Here is a 27552-nt window from a genome sequence, read left to right on the forward strand (position 1 = left end):
TTTTCATTGTGTCTACTATTCCTAAGAAACTCACTCTTAAGATAGCAGTTTTAATTTTATTACAAGTAATAAATGTGAATTTATTCTTATAAGTATCAGTGATTACATTTAGGGTTAAAATCCTTGTCTTAATTATAAAAAATACGTTTGTTGCAAAAAAATTTTTTTTAATACAGAAAGTCAAAGAATTTTAGAAATCACTTGTGGTCCCACAACTCCTTGATTACCACTGTTGACATCTTGTTTTTACCACTTTGTTTTCAATAATGCCAGATTTACAATGAAGAAATCTTGGATCTTCTATGCCCATCTCGTGAGAAAGCCCCTCAAATAAATATACGGGAGGATCCTAAGGAAGGCATAAAGGTGTGTTTGTCTCTCATTTGATGTTATTTTAAAATGTTGGCCACTTCTAACTGTTCACACTCACTTTATTTGCCACTGTGGTTTTAAATGACCGTTAGCACCTCAGTCTTTTAGGTTCTGTGTGAATTAGGTCCTAATCTAGAATTCCTGGATGGGAACTCTTGTGGGGAAGGAAGTTTTACTACCTTCTTAGAGAAGGTTAGAGAGGCTGCTGCTGCTGCTGCTGCTAAGTTGCTTTAGTCGTGTCTGACTCTGTGCAACCCCATAGACGGCAGCCCACCAGGCTCCTCTGTCCCTGGGATTCTCCAGGCAAGAATACTGGAGTAGGTTACCGTTTCCTTCTCCATATTACCTCTTGAAGGAATGCTAATATCAATGAAATGTTTATTGGCTATTTACAGAGTCCTGAGGCTGGGCTGTCCAGTATGGTAGTCACCAGCCATAAATGGCTATTTAAACTTAAATGAACTGCAATTGAATATAGTTTGAAATTCAGTCTCTCAGTCACACCAGCCACATATCAAGTACTCATGTGACTAGTGGCTACTGTATTAGATAGCACAGATATGGAACATGGTCATAGAAAATTCTGTTAGCCCTGTAAGAGACATTGTGCTAGATCTTTGTAAGGATATTTAGAAAGTAAGATGATACAAAAATTTTGAGTTTACCATAGGAAGAAGAGATCACTTATTTGAGAGGCTTCTGTCACATGGTATAGATGTAGGCTGAGGACCTATAGCTGAACAAAGTTTGAGGCAAGGTTGGGAGTTTTGTATATGGGAGTGGACCAAATCCAGAAGCCAGAAAACAGGCAGAGTTTGGTTCTAGCAGCAGCTTGAGTATTCAGGAGTTGGAGAATTTGAGGAGGGGAGTAGATAAGAATAGGGTAGTGCAGACTTAGGACAACTTGGTAAGATAATACCTTATGCATCTCCCTCTCCTTCTCTCTGTACCGAAAGTTGAAATTTAGGTTGCAGGTGCCTGAGAGGCAGTTGCCTGTGCTTCTGAAATTTTTTTGAGCCATTAAGTCATTAGCCAGGCACTAAGGCAAAGCTTGAAGGATCAGACCTATTTTGAAAGCCTGATAAGCATGGAATACAGGAAGACAATTTGCATGGTGGGGATAAGAAACCTGGGTAAGATGCATGCTATCACCAGAAGGAATGTTGGTACTTAGCCAGCTTTTGACTGGCTAAGATCTTCTGTGTGCCTAAACTATACTAGAGCAGGAATTAAATCCCAAACACTATTTGAGCAGAAATTTGCAATACAGAGAAGTGTGAATTTCTGATTCAAATTGTGGTGGGTAAGGAAAAGTTTGTAAGTACTGTTCAAGTGGCATGGATGGTAAGAAGTAAGTAAAGAAGTAAGGGCATTCTTGTAGTAAGGAATAGCTTAAAGCAGGAAAGCAGAAAATATACTCATGGGGGTAGTAAGATTAGGTTAGTCTGTCTGGATTAGAGGATATGTCTTAGGAACTAATAGGAGCTATGTTAAGACCAGATTATGAAGCCAGACTAAAGAGCTTAGTTTCTATCTCTGTGAATAGTATATAAGCTACTTAATACCTCCTGTGGCTACTTTTATCAAGTTTTTATCTTTCCGTGTATATCTCTGACTAAGTTAGCTCCTGGGAGGTTAGGAGAATATCTTAAAATCTCTTTGTACTCTCATTATTTCACATGGGGCTTGGGGGTTTGGTGACATTTTAGGAAGCTGGATTTTCAGAAGGCTAAACAAGAATGGGAAAAGGAGAGACTAGGATGAGGGAGGAAAATTTGGGGAAATTGCCTTATTTTTCAGGCATGTGAAGTAATATGGGTCTGGATTAGACAGTAGATATGGAAAGGAAAAGGAAGCAATGGATTCAAAAGAAGAATTATGGAGAGTTGGTAATAGATGAAATATGGAGGAAGAAGAGGAATTAAGGGCAAATCTGAAGTTTTGAGAATAGAGATCTAGAAATGAAGTAGTGTAGAGAATCACTATTGGTGGAAGGAAGATGAGTTTGGTTTTGAAATGTAGGACTAGAAATTAGGTTCACAGATGTTGATTTGGGATTTATGGCATTCTAAAATCGTAGCATATTAGGGCTAGAAGGGACTTCATTATCATCTAGTTCAATCTCCAGAGGCTCCAAGAGATTTTAACTTATGCAGCTTCTCCTGGGTAGATAGAGTACCAAACCTAGGACCCTGTTTTCCTAATCAGTGGAAATTGTACCAGGCTATTTTCCCTAGTGAAAATGAAATATAAAATGGGCCCGAGATATAGGAAAGAACATAGGGCCACATGGAGGAGAAAGTAGCAAAGAGAAATACTACAGCTATTTGTGTTGCCCTTACTATTCTTAAGGCCAAAGCTTACCTTCACCTGAGGCTCCCTGGAAGGCACTTATCCATTGCTACCCTAAAATGATGAAGTATTTGAAGTTGAATTATAAGAGTTTTTTCTTTCTCTGAATTAGATTGTGGGACTCACTGAGAAGACTGTTTTCATTGCTCTGGATACTGTTTCCTGTTTGGAGCAGGGCAACAACTGTAGGACTGTGGCCTCCACGGCTATGAACTCCCAGTCATCTCGATCTCATGCCATCTTCACAATCTCCATAGAGCAAAGAAAGAAAAGTGACAAGTAAGTTACGGTTTAAAGAGTTAAGATTTTTAATGTTAGTTCTACTAAAGTTGAATAATTGCTTCTTGATTTGACAAATAATCAAACATCAGTACTCTGAGTACTTGTAATAAATCAATCCATTTAGACTGACTTGAAAGAAAATGAGAGCAAGCAGATGAGCCTTGATACTCACCTGCCCTCAAAGTTGTGTATCGTTCTCACTTATGTCCTGTTATTTTCATAGGAATAGCAGCTTTCGCTCCAAGCTGCATCTCGTAGACCTTGCTGGATCAGAAAGACAGAAGAAAACCAAGGCTGAAGGGGATCGTCTAAAAGAGGGTGAGAGTAATTAAGGCCACAGTCATAGATAAAAACCTCTAATACTCTTATTGCTATTGTTGGTGTCTTGACTGGAATATTTCAGGTCACGTTCTAACAATATCAACAATTCAAGTTTGAGGCTGATTTCAGAAATAGTGAAAAACTGTTTCTTTTCCTTGCACTAATTTCCTAATTTAGGTATGAGATTTGGATCTGGTCCTTGGTTTGATTTCATCTGGCCCAGGCAAGTTTTAGTTTTTGTTTTGTTTTATCCCCAACTACTTATTAAAATCAGTATACTGATTCTGTCATTCCAAGTATTCACTATCCTTCCCCAGATGTTGTCACTTATAAACCTCATCAGCATGGTTTCCATATCTTCATTTAAGTTGTTAGATATAAATGATGATGCTCCTAAGGCTAGAAGAACCCCATGGTGTATGCTATTAATATTAGAAACCTTCATCCAGCATGCTAGTGACCTGATAATCTGCATGCTTTGGCAATGGTCTTTCAAGCAATTATTAATCTAGCTAACAAAAATTAACAACCAGCTCCCATTTCTCAATTTATACTTATTTATCTTTTATGTCATAAAAGATTTTGTCAAATGCCTTGCTAATATCCAGATATACTATGTCTACCATATTTCTCATGGCTACCAGCTTACTAACAGTGCAAAAAATAAATAAGGATTAGCCTAAATCAACTATTTCTAAGTGAATTCAAGCTGGCTTCTAGTGCTTGTTCTTCCATTTCTAGGTTCTTGCAAGCCATCCCTGTAATACTCCATCCCTGTAATAATCTAGAAGACTTATATCAAACTTACTGATCTGTAATTTATGGAATTAACCTTTTTTTCCTGAAAATTGAAATTACATCTGCCCACTCTTCTGGAACATCCTTCTTTGTGATGCCTGAAATATCATTGACATAGCTTCAGCATTCTTGTTTGAAATTACTCGCAGTTCCCTCAGCTATAATTCATCTGGTCCAAGATATTTGAACTCTTATTAAAGTAGTTGAGTTCTCGCTTACTACTTCTTTACTCATATTGGGCTTCAGTTCCTTCTTGGGAACTGAGAAGGCAGAAACAGAAATAGTAATTGAGGAATTTTACCTCTTTGTCATTTATCATTATTATACTGCTGACACAGGGTAGAGACCTATTTCTTCCTCATTCAGCTTTTTGTTCTGAATATATGTAAAAGTGTCCTTTTTGTACTATGTTTGTACTTTTGAGATTTATCCTTCTTAAGACTATTTTTAAAGGTTCTTGCGGTTCCTTTATCTTTTTTTAGGTGTACATTTCTGAGGGTTTTTTTTAAAACAGCTTTATTGAGATATAATTCACATGCCATAAAATTTACCCATTTAAACTGTACATTTCAATGAACTTTTGTATATTCAGAGTTGTGCAACCATCACCACAATCTAATTTTAGAACATTTTCATCACCCGCCAAAAGAAACTCATACCCATTAGCAGTCAGTCCCCATCCACACCCCCTTCTCTAGCCCTAGGCAACCACTAACCTATATTCCATATAAATGGAATCACATAATTTCTGGTCTTTTGTGACTGTCTTATTTCACTTAGCATAAGGTTTTCAAGGATCATCCATGTTACAGCATGTATCATTACTTCATTCCCTTTTTTTGCTGAATCATATTCCATTATACAGATATACAACATTTTGTTTGTCCATTCGTCAGTTGTATCCAATTTGACTATTTTGAATATTGCTCTGTGAACATCTATGTATAATTTTTTATGAGGACAATTGTTTTAATTTCTCTTTAGGTATAACCTAGGAGTGTTATACCTGGGTCATATGATAGCTGTTTATATTTCTTTAAAATATTAACGTGTGCTGAATGTACCATAAAACTCACTTTTTAATTTTTTTTTAAAGTAAGTTTTATTTTATTTATTTATTTTTAGTTATTTATTTTTTTAATTTTAAAATCTTTCATTCTTACAGGCATTCCCAAACATGAACCCCCCTCCCACCTCCCTCCCCATAACATCTCTGTGGGTCATCCCCATGCACCAGCCCCAAGCATGCTGTATCCTGCGTCAGACATAGACTGGCGATTCAATTCTTACATGATAGTATACATGTTACAATGCCATTCTCCCAAATCATCCCACTCTCTCCCTCTCCCTCTGAGTCCAAAAGTCCATTATACACATCTGTGTCTTTTTTCCTGTCTTGCATACAGGGTCGTCATTGCCATCTTTCTAAATTCCATATATATGTGTTAGTATACTGTATTGGTGTTTTTCTTTCTGGCTTACTTCACTCTGTATAATCGGCTCCAGTTTCATCCATCTCATCAGAACTGATTCAAATGAGTTCTTTTTAACGGCTGAGTAATACTCCATTGTGTATATGTACCACAGCTTTCTTATCCATTCATCTGCTGATGGACATCTAGGTTGTTTCCATGTCCTGGCTATTATAAACAGGGCTGCGATGAACATTGGGGTACATGTGTCTCTTTCAATTCTGGTTTCCTCGGTGTGTATGCCGAGCAGTGGGATTGCTGGGTCATACGGTAGTTCTATTTGCAATTTTTTAAGGAATCTCCACACTGTTCTCCATAGTGGCTGTACTAGTTTGCATTCCCACCAACAGTGTAGGAGGGTTCCCTTTTCTCCACACCCTCTCCAGCATTTATTGCTTGCAGATTTTTGGATCGCAGCCATTCTGACTGGTGTGAAGTGGTACCTCATTGTGGTTTTGATTTGCATTTCTCTAATAATGAGTGATGTCATTATTAGAAAACTCACTTTTTTAAAGTGTATAATTCAGTGACTTTTTTAGTATATTCACAAGGTTGTACAACCATCACTACAATAAATTTTAGAATATTTCATCATCCTCGAAAGAAACCCACACTCATTAGTAGTCACTCATTTTTTTCCATTGTCTACCTCCCCCCACCCCACCTCCAGGCAATGACTAATCTTTCTGTCTTTATGGAGTTGCCTATTCTGGACATTTCATATAAATGTAATCATACAATATGTGAGCTTTTGTAACTGGATTCTTTCATTAACATCTTTGCTGGGTTCATTCTTGTTATAGCAGGTATCAGTACCTCCTTCCTTTTATTGCCAAACAGTATTCTACCACATGAATATATTAAGTTTTTATTTATCCATTAATTTGTTGATGGACATTGGGGTTGTTTCTACTTTTGGTTATTATGAACAGTGCTGCTATGAGCACTGGTATACAGGTTTTCCTGTGGATATATGTTTTCATTTCTCTTGGGTATATACCTAAGTGGAATTGCTCAAATGATAATTCTATATTTAACTTTTTGAAGAACTGCCAGACTGTTTTTCATAGCAACTGTACCATTCTACTTTCTTACCAGAAATATATAAGAATTGTAATTTCTCCATATTGTTAGTTGTTTTATTATGTCTTTAATTATAGCCATCCTAGTGGCTATGAAGTGGTATCTTATTGTGGTTTGGGTTTGCATTTCTTTGACGGCTAATAATGCTTTGTGAGCTTCTCAGCAGTTTGTGTATCTTCTTTGGAAAAACGTCCATTCAGATTCTTTGCCCATTTCTTAAATTGGGTTATTTATCTTTTTATTATTGAATTGTGTGTATTCTTTATATATTCTAGATACTAGCCCATTTTCTGGAGAAGGCAATGGCACCCCACTCCAGTACTCTTTGCCTGGAAAATCCCATGGATGGAGGAGCTTGGTAGTCTACAGTCCATGGGGTTGTGAAGAGTCGGACATAACTGAGCAACATCACTTTCACTTTTCACTTTCATGCATTAGAGAAGGAAATGGCAACCCACTCCAGTGTTCTTGCCTGGAGAATCCCAGGGCTGGGGGAGCCTAGTGGGCTGCTGTCTATGGGGTCGCACAGAGTCGGGCACAACTGAAGCGACTTAGCAGCAGCAGCAGCCCATTATCAGTTACATGCTTTGCAAATGTTTTCTTCCATTCTTTGGGTTGCTTTTTCAGTTTTTTGAAGGTGTCCTTTGAAGCACACATTTAAGATTTTTTTATGAATTCCATTCGTTTGTTTTTTTCTTTTATTTCTTTAGTTTGGTGTCATATCTAAAAAATCGTTGCCTAATCCAAGGTCACAAAGATTTATATCTCTATTTTCTTCTAAGAGTTTTGTAGTTTTAGATGTTAAATATAGATCTGAGATTCATTTTGAGTTAAATTTTTTTAAAGATTATTTCTTTTTGACTGTACTGGGTCTTCATTGCTGTGCATGGGCTTTCTCTTGTTGCAGCGAGCAGGGGATCCTCTTTGTTGCGGTGCACAGGCTTCTCATTTTGGTGGCTTCTCTTGTTGCAGAGTGTAGGCTCTAGGCATGCCGGCTTCAGTAGGTGCAGTGCATGGGCTCAGTAGTTGTGGCTCTCAGAAGTGTAGATCAGTAGTGTGGCACAGGGGCTTAGTTGCTCTGTGGCATGTAGGATCTTCCCGGACCAGGGATTGAATCCGTGTCCCCTGCATTAGCAGGCAGATTCTTAACCACTAGGCAGCCAGGCAAACCTTTGAGTTAACTTTTATATATGGTATAAAGTGGCAGTCCACACTTTTATCTTTTGCATGATGTAGATATTCAGTTATCCCAGTATCATTTGTTGAAAAGACTATTCTTTACCCATTGAATTGTCTTGGCATCCTTGTCAAGGAATAGTTGGAATCTAAGTTCTATTCCATTGATCTATATATATGGATATATCCTTATCCCATTACTATACTGTCCTGATTACTGTAGCTTTGTAATAAGTTTTGAAATTGAGACGTGTGAGGGCTCTACCTTTGTTCTTTTTCAAGATTGTTTAGGCTATTCTGTGTCCTTTGAATTTTCATATGAATGTTAGAGTCAGCTTGTCATATTCTGCAAAGAAGTCAGCTGGAATTTTTACAGGGCTTGTGTTGACTCTGTAGATCAATATAGGAAGTATTGGTGTCTTTCAATTTTTTCAAGTATTTCAATTCATAAACATCAGATGTCTTTCCATTTATTTAGGTCTTGTTTAATATCTTTCAATAGTGCTTTTTAAAAAAATTTTCAGACTACAGGTTTTACACTACTTTTGTTAAATTTATTCCTGAATATTTTGTTCTTTTCAATGCAATGCTTTTGTAAATGGAATTGTTTTTACTTAATTTCATTTTCAAATTATTTATTGAGCTTTTATATTGATCTTGTGTGTGCAAGCTTGCTGAACTTGTTATTTCTAATAGTTTTTTAATGGAGTCTCTAGGATTTCTATTTACAAAGTCATGTCATGTGTGAACAGAGATAGTTTTACTTCTTTCTTTCTGGTCTGGATACCTTTATTTCCTTTTCTTACCTATTTCTCTTGGCTAGAACCTTCAGTACAGTGTTGAATAGAAGTGGTGTAAGTGGATGTTGTCCTATTCCTGATCTTAGGGGAAAAGCATTCAGTCTTTTACTGTTAAGACTGATGTTAGCTGTGGATTTTTCATAGATTCCCCCTAGCAAGTTGAGGAAATTCCTTTCTATACCTAATTTGTTGAGTGTTTGAATCATGAATTTGTCAAATGTTTTTTTCATCATCTGTTGACATAATCACATTATTTTCTGTTCTGTCAACATGGTATATTGCATTAATTGATTTTTGGGTACTGAACCATCTTGTACTCCTTAAATAAATCTAACTTATTGTTTTATACCTCTTGTGACTTTACTGGACTAATTCTATAATTCCCTGAGGTTTGTGGTCACAGAAGTATATGCTCAGTTACTTTAGTAGTTAGCTAATGATTGGTCATACATAAAACTGTGTGTGCTAAGTTGCATCAGTCGTGTCCAACTCTGTAATGCTACGGACTGTAGCCCGCCAGGCTCCTCTGTCCATGGGATTCTCTAGTCAAGAATACTGGAGTGGCCTCCTCCAGGGGATCTTCAAGACCCAGGGATTGAACCCTCATCTCTTACGTCTCTACATTGGTAGGCAGGTTCTTTACCACTAGTGTCTCATTTCCTTTAATGCCTTGAGCCTATAACTCTCTTCCAGCATTTTCCTAGGGCTCTGAGTTTGTGTTGGGGCTTACTTTCAATGCCCAGGTTCTTTACAGCTCTGTCTTAGTTTTTACTTCTTGAGCAGAGCCTCAAAGTCAGCCAGAGGTATAAAATGAGGGCCTTTTAGGTCTTTCCTGAGCATGCATACAGCTTTCTAGCTCTCCAGCAATATATCAGAGCTTTTTTAAAGTCCCCAGTGGACATTTCACTCCCCAGATCTTCCTTTGAACTTCTCAGCCAGGCTCTTGTTTGACCATGGCTTATTAAGTCTGGTGTGTATCATCACCAGATATTTTTATATGCAGGTATATGCATGGCCCTTGTGGCTCAGCATTAAAAGAATTCACCTGCAGTGCAGGGGAAGCAGGTTCAATCCCTGGGTTGAGAAGATCCCCTGGAGAAGAAAATGGCAACCCACTCCAGTATTCTTACCTGGAAAATCCCACGGACAGAGGAACCTGGTGGGCTACAGTCAATGGAGTCACAAACAATCAGACACGACCTAGCAACTAAACAACAACAATTTATATATATATATATAAATGCACATTTAGTAATACATTTGCTATATGCCTTTTAAAATTTTGGCATTGCTAAATTAATTTCCTTTTAATTACACAAGTAGTGTGCGTGCATGCTAAGTTGCTTCAGTCATGTCCGACTCTTTGCAACCCAACGGACTGTAGCCTACCAGGCTCCTCTGTCCATGGGATTCTCCAGGCAAGAATACTGGAGTGGGTTGCCATGCCCTTCTCCAGGGGATCTTCCTGACTCAGTAATCGAACCAATGTCTCTCATGTCTCCTGCGTTGACAGGTGGGTTCTTTACCACTAGCACCACCTGGGAAGCCCCAAAGTTCATGAATCAACAAGTAGTAAGTAAGTAAGTGAAGTTACTCAGTCGTGTCCGACTCTTTGCGACCCCATGGACTGTAGCCCACCAGGCTTCTCCATGGGATTCTCCAGGCAAGAATCCTGGAGTGGGTTGCCATTTCCTTCTCCAGGGGATCTTCCCTACCCAGGGATCGAACCTGGGTCTCCCATATTTTAACACTTTAACTGGGTCTCCCACACTTTAACCTGTGCTGCTGCTGCTGCTAAGTCGCTTCAGTTGTGTCCGACTCTGTGTGACCCCATAGACGGCAGCCCACCAGGATCCCCCGTCCCTGGGATTCTCCAGGCAAGAATACTGGAGTGGGTTGCCATTTGGAAAGCCCAGTATACAAACATAAGCAATATGGATGAAGATAAAATCCCCCTTGATTTACCATCTAATTCTAATCTAGAGGTAATTACTTTTACCTGCCCGGGGGGTAGCATTCAAGATTTTTTTCTGTGTATATACTTTTATTGGTGTTTCCTGTTGTTTTTAAAGATAAATGCTATCATATTGCATATATTAGGGATTTCCTCGATGGCTCAGGAATAAAGAATCTGTCTGCAGTGCAGGAGCCACAGGAGACATGGGTTCAATCCCTGGGTCGGGAAGATCCCTGGGTCGGGAAGATCCCTGGGTCGGGAAGGTCCCTGGAGGAGGGCATGGCAACCCACTCCAGTATTCTTGTCTGAAGAATCCCATGGACAGAGGAGCCTGGCAGACTATAGTCCATAGGATCACAAAGAGTAGGACACAACTGAAGCAACTTAGCATGCATGCATACACGCAGAGCATATATTGTTTGTCAGCTTGCTTTTGTCTCAGCAATATATGTTTGAATTCTGTGAAGTGTTAGTTGCTCAGTCGTGTCCGACTCTTTGTGACCCCATGGACTGTAGTCTGCCAGGCTTCTCTGTCCATGGGATTTCCCAAGCAAGAATACTGGAGTGGGTAGCCATTCCCTTCTCCAGGGGATCTTCCCAACTCAGAACTCTTTATCAGTTTATAAGTCTACCTCATTTTTACAACTATCTAGGATTCCAGAGTATACTAAGTTCACTTTAACTATTCCTATTTTGATTGACATTTAGGTTGTTCAGTTCTTGACTATGGCAAAATGATGCCTCAGTCAACAGCCTTGTGCATGATACACACATGAGAGTGTTCCCTAGGCTATGTACCTGGAAGAGGAATTGCTAATTTGAAGTGTATACATTTCAGGCTTTTAAATACTACTAAATATTGTCCTCCAAAATGTCTGAAATACTACTAAATATTGTCCTCCAAAATGTCTGTCTCAGTATGCACATCAATATATGAGATTATGTTTCCCTATACTGCTGACAATACTGAATATTATTGATCTTTTTCATTTGTACCTATTTTGAACATTGCATGTTATTTTTTAAAACTTGTGTTTCTCCAGTTATTTATGAAATTGAGCATCTTTTCATGTTTATTCCATTTCTCTTTCTACTTTTATGAATTTGCCTGCTCATTCCTTTGTTTTGTTTTCTATCAGGTTGAATTTTTCTGGTTGACTTTAGGAGTTGTTTCTATATTCTAGATATTAAACCTTGTTACATATATTGCATATATTTTTCTCAGTCTCATTTTTTAACTTTGTTAATCTTATTAATTCATTTATTCGGGTGTGCTGGGTCTTATTTGCAGCACACAGGATCTTTAGCTGTGCCATGAGAATTCTTAGTTGTGGCATGTAAGATCTAGTTTTCTGACCAGGCCCCCTGCCTTGGAAGCTCGGAGTCTTAAGCTACTCTACCATCAGGGAAGTCCCTAACTTTGTTAATCTTTTGATTCATTTCTTATGTGTGTATTTCTTCTATATAGTTTTTTCTTGAGGTAAAATTTATGTGCAATAAAATCACATATTTAAAATGTTCAATTTCTTGAGTTTTGATAGTCATATGCACTCATGCAACTACTACCCCAAACATGATAAAAAAACATTTCCATCTCCCCTAGAAAATTATTTTGTGCCTCTTTCCAGTCAATTCACCCTTCCCATATTCCACTTTAAGAAACCACTTTTCTGACTTCTAGCACCAGATTAATTTTATGTGTTCTTAAACATCATATAAATGGAATCATTATTTTTTCATGTGTTTGGCTTTTGCTCAATGTAAGATTTTGGGGACAGATTTTTTTCATGTTCTTTCTTTGATTAATAGTGTGTTCCTTTGTACTGCTGAGTAGTATTCCATTATAATACTACTTGTTCTTCCATTTTCCTATTGATAGAAATTAGAATTATTCCCAGTTTTTAGCTATTATGAATAAGACTACCCTGAACATTCATGTACAGGTCTTTTTGTTAACATACATTTTCATTTCTCTAGGAGTGGAAGAGGTAGATATATGCTTAGTTTTGAGTGCCAAACAATTCTGTAATATGGTTTGTACTGTTTTATACTCCAGCAATATTATGAAAGTTCCAGCTTATCACAGCTTCATAAATAAAGATATTGTCTTAGAAATTCTAGTAGGTGTCAAATACATCTCATCATATTTTGTTTTGTTTTTTTTTTTTAACCACACCGTGCAGCTTACGAGATCTTAGTTTCCAGACCAGGGACTGAACCTGGGCCATGGCAGTGAAAGCATCACGCCCTAACCACTGGCCCACCAGGGAATCCACCCCCCATAATTTTTTTTTAATTTTATTGAAATATAGTTGATTTACAATATTGTGTTAATTTCTGCTGTACTTTATACATATTCGTATTCTTTTCCATTATGGTTTATCATAGGATATTGAATATGGTTCGCTGTGTTATACAGTAGGACCTTGTTGTTTATCCATCCTATATATAATAGTTTGCATTTATTAATCACAAACTCCCAATTCTTCCATCCCCTACTCCCTCCTCTTGCTTGGCAGCCACAAATCTGTTCTCTGTGCCTGTCAGTCTGTTTCTGTTTCATAGGTATGTTCATTTGTGTCATATTTTAGATTCCATGTATAAGTGATATCATATGGTTATTTGCCTTTTTTCTTTCTGACTTACTTCACTTGGTCATCTCATCATTGCTTACTTTGCATTTCCAAGATGACAGTGTTGAGCTCCTTTTCACATACTTATTGTCTATTCATATATCTTTTTTGGGGGGAGGATCCAAGTATTTTGCCTATTTTTTAAAATTGTGTTATCATCTTTTTATTGATGATTTGCAGTTCTTTATGTATTCTGAATTCAATCATCAGATATGTATATTTCAAATATTTTTTTCCAGTATGTGGCTTGTATATCTTTTTAGTGATGTCTTTTGTTAAATAAGAATTTTAAGTTTTTAATTGAAGTATAATTGATTTATAATGTGTTAATTTCTGCTATACAGCAAAGTGATTCAGTTATATATATATAGATATTCTTTTTTATATTATTTTCTATTATGGTTTATCACAGAATATTGAATATAGTTCCCTGTGCTATAGAGTAGGACCTTGTTGTTTATCCATTCTATATATACTACTTTGCATCTGCTAGAACCAAACTAGATGGAGAAACAATGAAAACAGTGGCTGACTTTATTTTGAGGGGGCTCCAAAATCACCACAGATGGTGACTGCAGCCATGAAATTAAAAGACACTTACTCCTTGGAAGAAAAGTTACGGCCAACCTAGAGAGCATATTAAGAAACAGAGACATTACTTTGCCAACAAAGGTCCATCTAGTTAAGGCTATGATTTTTCCAGTAGTCATGTATGGATGTGAGAGTTGGACTATAAAGAAAGCTGAGGACTGAAGAATTGATGCTTTTGAACTGTGGTGTTGGAGAAGACTCTTGAGAATCCCTTGGACTGCAAGGAAATCCAACCAGTCCATCCTAAAGGAGATCAGTCCTGAAGAGTCATTGGAAGGACTGATGCTGAAGCTGAAACTCCAATACTTTGGCCACTGATGCGAAGAACTGACTCATTGGAAAAGACTCTGATGCTGGGAAAGATTGAAGGTGGGATGACAGAGGATGAGATGGTTGGATGGCATCACCGACTCAATGGACATTAGTTTGAGTCAACTCCGGGAGTTGGTGATGGACAGGAAGGCCTGGGGTGCTGCAGTCCATGGGGTCGCAAAGAGTCGGACACGACTGAGCGACTGAACTGAACTGAACTGAGAACCAAACTCCCCTTCCATCCCTCTTCCACCGCCCTCCCCATTGGCAACCACAAGTCTGTTCTCTGTCTGTGAGTCTGTTTTGTAGAAAAGTTCATTTGTGTCATAGTTTAGATTCCACGTATAAATGATTCATATGGTTATTTGTCTTTCTGACTTGCTTCACTTAGTATGATAATCTCTGGGTTTTTCCATGTTACTGCAAATGGCATTATTTCATTCTTTTTTAATGACTGAGTAGTATTCAGTTGTGTGTGTGTACCACATCTTCTTTATCCATTCATCTATCATTGAACATCTAGGTTGTTTTCACATATTGGCTATTGTGAATAGTGCTGCTATGAATGTAGGGGTGCATGTATCATTTTGAATGACAGTTTTGTCTGGATATATGTCTAGGAGTGGGATTGCTGGATCATAAGGCAACTCTATTTTTAGTTCTGTGAGGAACCTATATACTATTTTCATAGTGACTGTACCAACTTAATTTCCTACCAACGGTGCAAGAGGATTCCCTTTTCTCCACAACCTCTCCAGCATTTGTCGTTTGTAGACTTTTAATGATGATCATCCTGACTGGTGTGAGGTGGTATGTCACTGTAGTTTTTATTTGCACAAAAACTTTAATTTTGATAAAGTTCAGTTTTATCAAGTTTTGTCTTCTTTAATGTTTAGAGCTGTTGGTATCTTGTCCAAGAAATCTTTGTATACCCAAAGTGATGAAGATAATTTCCAAAGTTTTCTACTTGAAGCTTTATAGTTTTAGCTTTTACATTAGTTGTATAATCTATTTTGAGTTAGTTTTTGGTTATAAACTGAGATGTGGGTTGAAAATCATCCTCTACCCACTGTGAATATCTAGTTCTTCTAGCACCATTTATTAAAAAGAAACTCCTTTACTCCTTCTTTGACTTAGTATCTGAGTGTATTGAGTTGACCAATACAATGTGTGGATCTATTTCTGGCCACTATTCTACCCTATTAGTGAATTTGTTTATTCTTAAGCCTTTTATTGAATCTAGTTTGTAGTATGTTTTAATCTCTGGGAGGACAAGTTTCCCCTCACTTTTCTTTTATCAGAACTGTTTTTATTATTTTATTTCCAGGCAAATTTTAGAATCAAATTGTCAGGTTCTATGAAAAATCTTTTTGGGATTTTTATTGAGAACCAAATTCAATTTATAGATTACATATAATTGAGCCTACCCATCCATGAGCATGATCTCTCCACATTTATTCAAGTCTTCTTTTATGTCTTTCAGTAAGATTTGTAATTTTCTTAATGTAATTATTACACCACAGATCTTGGTAGGCTTATTCTGGAATTTTATAGTTTTTGTTGCTATTTTGAATACCTCTTTTTCTATTTTATTTTCTAGTCGTGTTTAGGAAAAGTATTCATTTTCAAATTTCCATCTTATATCTAACCACATTGCTGAGTTGCCTTCTTAGTTTCTCGTAATTTGTCCGTTGTGTTTCTTGGATTTCCTAGGTAGACATTCACATTATTTTCAAATACTTTGGCCTCTTCCTTTCCAATATATATTTTTTTCATGTCTTTTTTCATTATAAGGTTGAGTAGTACCAATGATAGTAACCATTCTCATCTTTTTTTCCTTTTTTTGCTCTCACCATCTTTTATTGGCAGATAGCCTTTATCAAGTTAATGAAGTGACCTTTGAGTCCTGGTTTAAGAATTACATATTTTTAAAATAAGAAATGAGTATTGGATTTTATCATTGACTTGGAATTAATGAACATTTAGTATTTTCTTTTATAAATTATTGATAGAATAAATTATAAACATAAATTTTCTGTCATTGAATCATATCCAGTTGATCATGATAAATTACTTTCTGTACATTGCAGAATTTCATGAACTAGTGTCCAGTTTAGGACATTTACATGTCTGTTCCTATGAGAGTAGTCTATAACTTTTTTTTAAAGTATGTATATCTTGAGCCAATTTTGGTAATTTATATTTTCTTAGAAAATTATTTTGTCTGGATTGTCAAGTTTATTGATATAATACTGCATGTAGATTTACTATTTTTAATCTATTCTGTAATTATGTCTCTCAGTTCATTTGCTTACATATCTTCACAATTTTTTTCCTATCATTATTTGACAGATTTGTATTTAACTGTACTTTTTCTCCTATTTAACTTTTTACTCTCAATTAATGACTTCCTCCCAGGTTATTTTATTTTGTTTAGATATATGCTTTTTATGGGGCTTCCCAGGCGGCTTAGTGGGTAAAGAATCCACCTGCAATTCAGGAAATGGAGGAGGCGCAGGTTCAATCCCTGGTTCGGGAAATCCCTTGGAGGAGGGCATGGCAACCACTCCAGTATTCCTGCCTGGAAAATCCCATGGACAGAGGAGCCTGGCAGGCTACAGTCCATAGGGTCGCAAAGAGTTGGACACAACTGAAGTGACTGAGCATGCACACATGCATGCTTTTTATGGCTACCTGAGTTGAAATCGTAACTCTCTTCTTCTCTTTTCTTTTTTAAAAAGCTTTTTCCCATTCTGAAGGCTGTCTTTTCACTTTGCTTATGGTTTCCTTTATTGTGCAAAACCTTTTAAGTTTAATTAGGTCCCATTTGTTTATTTTTGCTTTTATTTCCATTACTCTGGGAGGTGGGTCATAGAGGATCCTGCTCAGAATGGGAGAAAATAATAGCAAGTGAAGCAACTGACAAAGAAGTAATCTCAAAAATATACAAGCAGTTCCTGCAGCTCAATCCCAGAAAAATAAATAACCCAATCAAAAAATGGGCCAAAGAACTAAACAGACATTTCTCCAAAGAAGACATACAGATGGCTCACAAACACAGGAAAAGATGCTCAGCATCACTCATTATCAGATAAATGCACATCAAAACTACAATGAGGTACCATCTCACGCCAGTCAGAATGGTTGCTATCAAAAAGTCTACAAACAATAAACGCTGGAGAGAGTGTGGAGAAAAAGGAACCCTCTTACACTGTTGGTGGGAATGCAAACTAGTACAGCCACTATGGAGAACAGTTTGGAGATTCCTTAAAAAATTGCAAATAGAACTGCTATATGACCTAGCAATCCCACGCTGGGCATACACACCAAGGAAACCAGAATTGAAAGAGACACATGTACCCCAATGTTCATCGCAGCACTGTTTACAATAGTCAGGACATGGAAGCAACCTAGATGCCCATCTGCAGACAAATGGATAAGAAAGCTGTGGTACATATACACAGTGGAATATTACTCAGCCATTAAAAAGGATACATTTGAATCAGTTCTGATGAGGTGGATGAAACTGGAGCCTATTATACAGAGTGAAGTAAGTCAGAAAGAAAAACACCAATACAGTATACTAACGCATATATATGGAAGTTAGAAAGATGGTTACGATAACCCTGTATGTGAGACAGCAAAAGAGACACAGATGTAAAGAACAGTCTTTTGGACTATGTGGGAGAAGGCGAGGATGGGATGATTTGAGAGGGTAGCGTTGAAATGTGTGTATTATCATTTGTGAAGCAGATCGCTGGTCCAGGTTTGATGCATGAGACAGGGTGCTCAGGGCTGGTGCACTGGGATGACCCTGAGGGTTGGGATGGGGAGGGAGGTGGGAGGGGGTGTATGGATGGGGAACACATGTACCCGTGGCTGATTCATGTTGATGTTTGGCAAAAACTACTACAATATTGTAAAGTAATTAGCCTCCAATTAAAATAATTATTTTTTTTAAAAAAGCTTTTTAAGCATATTCAAAAGAAGCCAGGATGTTATAATGAACCCCCCTTGTACCTATCATGCAATTTCAACAGTGACTAATTTATGACCAATCTTGTTTCATCTGTATCCTAACCACTTTCTCCCTGTGATATTATTTTGAAGCAAATCCCAGATATAAGGTCTTATTTATTTCAGTTTGTATCTGAAAAAAAAATGAGAAATCTTTTAAAAATATAATCTTCTAAAAATTAATAATAATGACTTAATATCATCAAATGTCTAGTAAGCATTCAAATTGCCAAGTCTCACTGATTTTATTTATTTGCATCAGGATTTAAGTAAAGTCCACACATTGTTATTACTTGATAGGTCTTTTAATCTATAGGTACCCCCTCCATCTCCCCTTACTCCTCAACTTCCTAGAATTTATTTATTGAAGTAAGCAGGTTGCTTTATAGAATTTCTCGGTCTTGAACTTCACTGATTGCATGCCCATGTAGTTTTAACATGTCTGTCTTTCCTCTGTATTTCCCACAAATTGCTAGTTGGATCTAGAGGCTAAATCACATTCAGGATCAGTTTTTTTTTTTTTTTCTTTTGTTTGTACATACTGTTTGATTATCTCTCTTTTGGTGGTAGACCTCCTTTATTTTCAGTTGTCCCTATCTAAAAAGATACATTTAAGACTATACATTTTTCTCTAAGTACCACTTGAATATAATCGTATAATTGTGACAAATGGTACTCTAACTGTTCACTTTTAAATAGGAGGTTTCCTTTTTAAAATTTCATTTATTTGTTTGTTTATTTTTCGGCAGCACTGAGTCTTCATTGCTACATATGAGCTTTTTCTAGTTGTAGTGAGGAGGGGCTGCTTTTCATCGTGGTGGCTTCTCTTGTTGCAGAACATGGGCTCTCGGCACACAAGGTTCAGTAGCTGTGGGAGATTTCCTCTTTAATTTTCTCTTTAACCTAACAGTTAGGTAGAAAGTATCTCTATGTAGTCTTTTGTGGTTACTTTCTGATTTTTTGCATTTATGATCATTAAGTGTATATGATTTCTATTTTTTGAAATTTTGCCTAATTCTTATTTGATCTTTGTTAATATTCCATGTATATTTGAAAAGAGTATTTTTCTGTTGGGTGTATACCTATGTATACCTATGAAACTCATTAAATGTATTATTCACAGTCTCCACGTCCCATCCTGTTATTTGCTTAATGTTGTTTTCTTACAATCAAGAATTTGTCAATTTTTCCTTTTATTTCTTTATGTATTATATATTTTTAAGCTATATTGCTAGCTGCATAAAGTATCATGGCATGTATCTTCTTACATGATTATATCTATTTTGTTTGATTAATATTTCTTCACCTACATTCTATTTGTTAGCCCTTGCTTGGTGTGTCTTTTTGGATCTATTAATTGAAACCATGTATCTTGAGTTCATTCATTCATTCATTCATACCCAATCAGATGTTCTTTTTTAACAGAGGGCTTTTTTATTCTACATGTTTTATTTAATGTTTGTGTTTGAACTTATTCCTGCCATATCATTTGCTACTAGCGCCAGTGACCTACTCCTACTCTGGTACTACAACCAATTACCTTGATTGTTGTCCCAAGGCTCCCTCTTGTTTGCTGGATCCACTGCCTTCAAGTCTGCATTATCCATAGAGCTGGTGCCACCTTTTTACAGCAGTTCTTTCCTGTATATCTTTTCTTATGTTAGTCTGATTCAGCTGCTTTTAATCTCTCAAAGATTTTGCCATTTCTTATCCACCAGTGATAGATTCACAAGTGATTGCCGGCTTTCTCAGTTGGCAGCATCTTCAAATCTCAAAGGAATTTAACTCAATTTCTTTAGAGAGTTTTGTATACATATCCCAGGTTACTTTTTTTTTTTTTTTTTTTTGCTTCAGAGCTTCAATTTCCTCATTTGTAAAACAGGATTTGAATATATACTTGAATATTATACTTGCACAAAGATGTGAGGATTAAATGAACAAATACAACATAATTCCCGGTATACAGTAGCCTCTTAGTAATTATTAATTCCATCTTCTGTGTTTTCACTTGCTCTGAGTGGTGGTTAATATAGAATATAGGGGTCCTACTGATATTTATAAACAAGCTCAGATGAAGTAAGATTCCTAGGAGCTTGCTATGGTGCTTATCATCATCTGAGATAAATTTTTGAGGGTGGAAGAGGCTTATGGGGATGTGACTTATACCAGTGGAATTGTGTTATTTGGCTAACAAAATATTCCCAAAGCCAAGACCCCACTGTTAGAGGGCATGATTTTCTACCTATCAAGAGCTAAGAAGGTTGCTGCTGCTGCTACTGCTGCTAAGTCGCTTCAGTCGTGTCCAACTTTGTGCAACCCCATAGATGGAAACCCACCAGATTCCCCCGTCCCTGGGATTCTCCAGGCAAGAACACTGGAGTGGATAAGAAGGTTGCTAGCCCCTCTAAAATATTTTCAGAGGGTGGATATGGCTCATCAGAATTTTGTTGCATATTGCATTACTGGGGGTGGAGGGATGAGGTGTACTCAAGTGTCAGATTTGATTTATGAGGCAAAGAAGTTTATGACAAAATCATAGTTGAGTCTTAAATCAAGTGGGAGATGCCATTAACTGAAAGGAAAGCTAGTGAGAAAATAAGCCATAGGTATATAGGAAGCAGAAAGCAGAAAGATGAGTTTGATTTTGGATGTGTCAGATTTGAAATGCATATTAGAAAAGTCCAGGAAAAAATAGGAAAATTCAGTACTAGAGTGTAAAAGGAACATCTGGATTGGAGATAAAATATTTGGAATCTATGGGTTAGGTTGCCCTGGGAGAGAGTTGTAGAGAAAGACTAGATATTGAGAGAAGCAACTCTAATATTAGTGAGGAGCATTGATATTCAAGAGTCAAGGGTAAAGGAGCCAGCTAAAGAGGTTCAAGAGACACAGGATAGTAGTAGCTAAAAAAAAACTGAAGTAAGAGTTTCTAGAAAGAAGGGATTGTCACCTGGGTCAGATGCTTCAGAGTGGTTCTGTAAGATGAAGACCGAGAAGAAGCAAATGAATTTGTCTCTCCATCGAGGTTTTTGGTGATCCTTACCTAAACAGTGTCAGTTGTGTGGTAAGGAATTGGAGCAGGTTATGTCAGACTGAGATATGCGTGTACCTACCATTCTGAATGTGATGTTTATCTTTTCCATTAATTTCATTACTCTTGTTATCCCTTAATGATATATAGTTGGAGAAGGAAATGGCAACCCACTCCAGTATTCTTGCCTAGAGAATCCCATGGACAGAGGAACCTGGTGGGCTGCTGTCCATAGGTTTGCACAGAGTCGGACATGACTGAAGCGACTTAGTATGCATGCATGCATTGGAGAAGGAAATGGCAACCCACTCCAGTGTTCTTGCCTGGAGAATCCCAAGGACAGAGGAGCCTGGTGGGCTGCCATCTATGGGGTCGCACAGAGTCAGACACAACTGAAGCGACTTAGCAGCAGCAGCAGCAACAGCAATGATACATAGTGCTATTTTACCTGTTTTTAAACTTTTCATAAGTGGTTTCAAATGTATTTGTCCTTTCATCACTGATTTTTTTCCTCAGTGTTAAATTTGTGATATTCATCCATCTTTTAAAAAATATTTATTATTTTAAAAAGTATTTATATATTTGGCTGTATCGGGTCTTAGTTGCAGCATGCAGGGTCTTCGTTGGATCTTCATTGCAGCACTGAGGATCTTTCATTGCACGGGCTTCTTTCTAATAGTGGTGTACAGCCTCAGTAGTTGTGGCCTACAGGCTCTCTAGTTGTGGCGCTTGGGCTCCAGAGCAAGTGGGCTTTCTGGTGGTGGCACACAGGCTTAGTTGCCCCACCGCATGTGGGATCTTAGTTTCTCGTCCAGGGATCGAAGGCAGATTCTTACCCACTGAAACACCAGAGAAGTGCTAAGATTCATCCATCTTGATCCATATAGCTCTAAGTTTTTAAGGGGTTTCCCTGGTAGCTCAGCTGGTAAAGAATCCGCCTGCAATGTGGGAGACCTGGGTTCAATCCCTGGGTTGGTTTCCCCTGGAGAAGGGAATGGCTACCCACTCCAGTATTCTAGCCTGGAGAATTCCATGGACTGCATAGTCCATGGGGTCACAAAGCATATAGTTCTGTTCTAAGTTTTTTAAACTAGTCTTAGATTTTCTTAGTATAAAATCATATCAGTAAACAGAAAATTATCTCTTTGCCAAAATTTATTCCTGTTTTTTAATTCTCTTATTTTTTTTGTTTATTAGTAAGAAGCATGTTGAAGGATACATCCTGAACTTGTGAAGTTGCTTTCCTTGGGAGGAATCTAGTTTCTGATTTTAATTGGAATAGTTTTAGTATTTTAATATTTGGAATGTTAATTGCTACTGGTTTTGGTAAATGGTATCTTATTCTTTTAATTCCAGAAGTCTTTTTTATGCTGTACTTTAATGTCCTTGAGAGATCTTTTTTAAACTCAAGTTGTCTGCTTCCTTCAGCAGCTCTATTTCATAAAAGCCCTATTCTAAGCATTCTGCTTATTCCTCTTATTGACTTCCCAGTCTCCTTATGTGTGTTGTTATTTTCCTTTGTCCACTCATTGGGGGCTCAAGTCTTATGCTGGGGTGCTTTACATCATAGCCAGCTGTGTTGAATGGAAAAGTCACAGTGGTTTCTGCCCATGAACCGGGACTGTAGCAGCAAGCATGTTGTCAGTCAGCTTGTCGCAGCAGGCATGTTGTCATTCAGCTTGTCACCTTCTTGGGAGGGATCAAGAGGAGGCCTCTCTGTACTCTTGTTCCCTTGGTGCTGTCCTTGTCTCAAGGTAGGGAGGACCCAATCCAACTCTTCAGTTTCTTCTCAGCATTTTCAGATCCAGGAAAACCTGGCAAACTCTGATAGGCAATATTGACTCTCCCCTAGGAGTTAATAGAGTCCTTCAGGCCAAGCCTTCACCGGAAGCTGTGTTCCCATTCTTGCACTTTGTCTCTCCTACATCAGACCTCAGGCCAGTAGCCCAGAGCTCTCATCTGTTTCAGAGGTGAAAAATCCTGCCTCACCCCTTATTCTCAGGTCTCAAACCCATCTTGTGACCTCATTCTCTTGGTTGACAACAGTACCTACTTGGCTCAAGAGCAGAATAGATGGATCAGACTTGGGAATAGAAGGAATCTGGGATGTCTTTAACCTACCATCTTGTTAAAAATCCATCTACATTTTTAAATTCCCATGAAGGTATGCAATTATTCATTTTCTAAAGTTTACTCACTTTTCTACTAAGTATTACCAGTTTGATAAATTTAAAATGGTATCTCATTTTCATTTCCATAGTTATGAGTGAATTGAACATACTTTTATATTTATAGGCCATTTATATTTTGGATTAAATTACCCATTCAAAGTGTTTCTCTCGCTTTAGTCATTGTGGATGCTGTACATTTCTTGTTAAGTTTATCCCTACTTTTTCTTTTGGCCATGCAGTTCAACATGTGGGAACTTAGTTCCCTGACCAGAGATCAAACCTGCACCCCCTGCATTTGAAGCACAGAATCTTAACCACTGGACCGCCAGGGAAGTCCCAAGTTTATCCATACTTTTTATTGTGACTTTGAATATAAAACATGTTCAGATTTCTGCCAGATAGGTTATAAATAGATGACAGATGGATAACAGGTAGATTATTTAATTGAAGTATAAGGTACATATAGAAAGGTGCTCAAATCATAATTATACAGTTTGGTGAATGTTCACAAAGTGAATATAGCCATGTAATTAACACCCAGATCAAGAAACAATATATAAACATCCTAGAATTACCACCTATGCCCACTTCCAGTCTCTATCTTCCCTAGAGGGTAACCTTTGTGTCTGACTTCTTTCATACAATGTAAGGTTGTCAAAGAAAATACAGGTTGGTTAGTTAAATTTGAACTTCAAATAAATGGTGAATCATTTTGCATGGAGGATACATATATTAAAAATGATTTATCATTTATCTGAAATTCAAATTTAACTATCTAAATATCCTATATTTTTTTCTTTTGCTAAATCTAGTAACCCTAACTCAACATTATGTTTGTGAGATTCATCCATATTATTGCATGTAGATGTATTCATTCATTTTCATTACTATACATATTCCACAGTTTATTCCTTTCTACTGTTGGATGGGCATTTGAGTAATTTCCAGTCTGGAGCTATTGAATAGTGCTGCTGTGAATATTCTTGTACATATATTTTGGGAAACATATATACACAAGTTTCTTCAATCCTGATTTCTCCTGTAACTGCTACCCTATCTGCTTCCCTTTAAAGTTAAACTCCTTAAAAATGTTTATACTGCTTAGCAACATGTATAAATCACTCTTAAATTTTTTGGTGAGATATACCTACAGAAAATTACACAAACCATGTGTATAGTTTATTAATAATTATAAAGTGAACACCCTTGTAGTTACATTTAGGTTAAAAACAAAACATTTTTTAAAAAAAACATTTCCAGCACCCATATATAATCCTCACAGCTCACGATCCCCTCCCTTTTCTCTAAAAGTAAACACTCCTGATTCTTGTGATAGTAATTCCCTTGCTTTCCTTGATAGTGGTGCCACTTGTGTATACATATCTAAACAACATAATTTAGTTCTGTTTACTTTTAAACTTTATGTAAGTGGAATTATACTATATGCAATCTTTTGTGTCTTACATCTTCTATTCAACATTGTGTAAAAGGTTCATATGTTCATATAGGCATAGTTCTTTCATTTCCATTTCAGTATAGTTTCCATTGTATGATTATACCACTATTTATTCTTTCTACTGGTGATGGATATTTCCGTTTCTAGTTTTTGGTTCTCATAATCAGGCATTTTTGTTAATGTATCCTGATCTGCATGTGTAAGAATTTTTTAAGATATATACCTAGAAGTAGAATTACTGGGTCATAGGATACATATACACCTAGTTGTCTTCCACAGTGTTCCAGTGTGTGAGAGTCCATGTTGCTCAACATTCCTGAGGTGGTTATATTCCACATGTTTTAGCAGAATTTTAAACAGTTGCCAGTTCAGTGTGTGTGGAGTGGCAAACTTCATTGTGGTTTTAATTTTCATTACCTGGATGAATGGTTGATCACCTTTGCATATGATTATTGCCCATATATATTTTCTTTTCTGTTAAAGGCTTATTCTGTTCTTGCCCATTTTTCTATTGTATCAGTCTGTTACTGATTTTAAAAAGTAGTTCTTTATATGCTGTACATTCTAGTCACTCTTCAGTTCAGTAGCTCAGTTGTGTCTGACACTTTGCAACCCTAAGGACTGCAGCAGGCCAGGCTTCCCTATCCATCAACAACTCCTGGAACTTGCTCAAACTCATGTCCATTGAGTCGGTGATGCCATCCAACCATCTCATCCTCTGTCGTCCCCTTCTCCTGCCCTCAATCTTTCCGAGCATCAGGGTCTTTTCCAATGAGTCAGTTCTTCACATCAGGTAGCCAAAGTATTGGCATTTCAGCTTCAGCATCAGTCCTTCCAGTGAATATTCAGGACTGAGTTCTTTTAGGATTGACTGGTTTGATCTCCTTGCAGTCCAAGGGACTCTGACGAGTCTTCTCGAGCACCACAGTTCAAAAGCATCAATTCCTCAGTACTTGGCTTTCTTTAAGGTCCAACTCTCACATCCATACATGACTACTGAAAAAACCAGAGCTTTGGCTAGATGGTCCTTTGTTGACACAGTAATATCTCTGCTTTTTAATACACTGTCTAGATTGGTCATAGCTTTTCTTGCAAGGAGCAAGCATCTTTTAATTTCATGGCTGCAGTCACCATCTCCAGTGATTTTGGAGTCCACGAAAATAAAGTCTCTTACTGTTTCCATTGTTTCCCCATCTATTTGCCATGAAGTGATGGGACCAGATGCCATGATCTTCATTTTTTGAGTGTTGAATTTTAAGCCAGCTTTTTCACTCTCCTTTTTCATCCTCATCAAGAGTCTCTTTGGTTCATCTTCACTTTCTACCATGAGGGTGGGGTCATCTGCATATCTGAGATTATTGATATTTCTCCCGGCAATCTTGATTCCAGCTTGTGCTTCACCCAGTCCAGCATTTTGCATGATGTTCAGTTCAGTTCAGTTCAGTAGCTCAGTCGTGTCCAACTCTTTGTGACCCTATGGACTGCAGCAAGCCAGGCCTTCCTGTCCATCACCAACTCCTGGAGTTTACCCAAACTCATATCCATCGAGTTGGTGATACCATCCAACCATCTCATCCTCTGTCGTCCCCTTCTCCTCCTGCCCTCAGTCTTTCCCAGCATCAGAGTCTTTTCAAATGAGTCAGCTCTTCACATCAGGTGGCCAAAGTATTGAAGTTTCAGCTTTAACATCAGCCCTTCCAGTGAACACCCAGGACTGATTCTCCTCTAGGATGGACTGGTTGGATCTCCTTGCTGACCAAGGGACTCTCAAGAGCCTTCTCCAACACCACAGTTCAAAAACATCAATTCTTCAGCACTCGGCTTTCTTTACAGTCCAACTCTCACATCCATACATGACTACTGGAAAAACTATAGCCTTGACTAGGTGGACCTTTGTTGGCAAAGTAACATCTCTGCCTTTTAATATGCTGTCTAGGTTGGTCATAACTTTCCTTCCAAGGAGTAAGGATCTTTTAATTTCATGGCTGCATTAAATAATCAAGGTGACAATATACAGCCTTGATGTACTCCTTTCCTAGTTTGGAAACGGTCTGTTGTTCCACGTCCGGTTCTAACTGTTGCTTCTTGACCTGCATACAGATTTCTCAGGAGGCAGGTCAGGCAGTCTGGTTTTCCCATCTCTTGAAGAATTTTACAGTTTGTTGTGACCCACACAGTCAAAGGCTTTAGCATAGCCGATGTAGCAGAAGTAGATATTTTTCTGGAACTCTCTTGCTTTTTCAATGATCCAGTGGATGTTGGCAATTTGATTCTCTGGTTCCTCTGCCTTTTCTAAATCCAGCTCGAACATTTGGAAGTTCTCGGTTCATATACTGTTGAAGCCTCATTTGGAGAATTTTGAGCATTATTTTGCTAGTGTATGAGATAAGTGCAATTGTGTGGTAGTTTGAGCATTCTTTGGCATTGCCCTTCTTTGGGATTACAATGAAAATTGACCTTTTCCAGTCCTGTGGCCACTGCTGAGTTTTCCAAATTTGCTGGCATATTGAGTGCAGCACTTTTGCAGCATCATCTTTTAGAATTTGAAATAGTTCAACTGGAATTCCATCACCTCCACTAGCTTTGCTCATAGTGATGCTTCCTAAGGCCCACTTGACTTTGCATTCCAGGATGTCTGGCTCTAGGTGAGTGATCACACCGTCATGGTTATCTGGGTCATAAAGATCTTATTTGTATGCTGCTAAGTCACTTCAGTCATGTCTGACTC

The 27552-nt window shown here is 37.6% G+C and overlaps 1 protein-coding gene across 4 annotated transcripts in view; it reads left to right on the plus strand.

The window, feature by feature from the left end:
• KIF4A (kinesin family member 4A) overlaps window positions 1–27552 on the plus strand; it is a 128146-nt gene that overhangs the window by 9171 nt on the left and 91423 nt on the right. For all 4 annotated transcript variants that reach the window (XM_070290308.1, XM_070290309.1, XM_070290310.1 and 1 more), the window contains exons 5-7: window positions 274–366; window positions 2837–3003; window positions 3230–3324. In XM_070290308.1, coding sequence (XP_070146409.1) covers window positions 274–366; window positions 2837–3003; window positions 3230–3324 — 355 coding nt within the window. The remainder of the gene's footprint in view (window positions 1–273; window positions 367–2836; window positions 3004–3229; window positions 3325–27552) is intronic.

This window comes from Ovis canadensis, chromosome X, assembly GCF_042477335.2.
Source record: "Ovis canadensis isolate MfBH-ARS-UI-01 breed Bighorn chromosome X, ARS-UI_OviCan_v2, whole genome shotgun sequence".
NCBI lineage: Eukaryota > Metazoa > Chordata > Mammalia > Artiodactyla > Bovidae > Ovis > Ovis canadensis.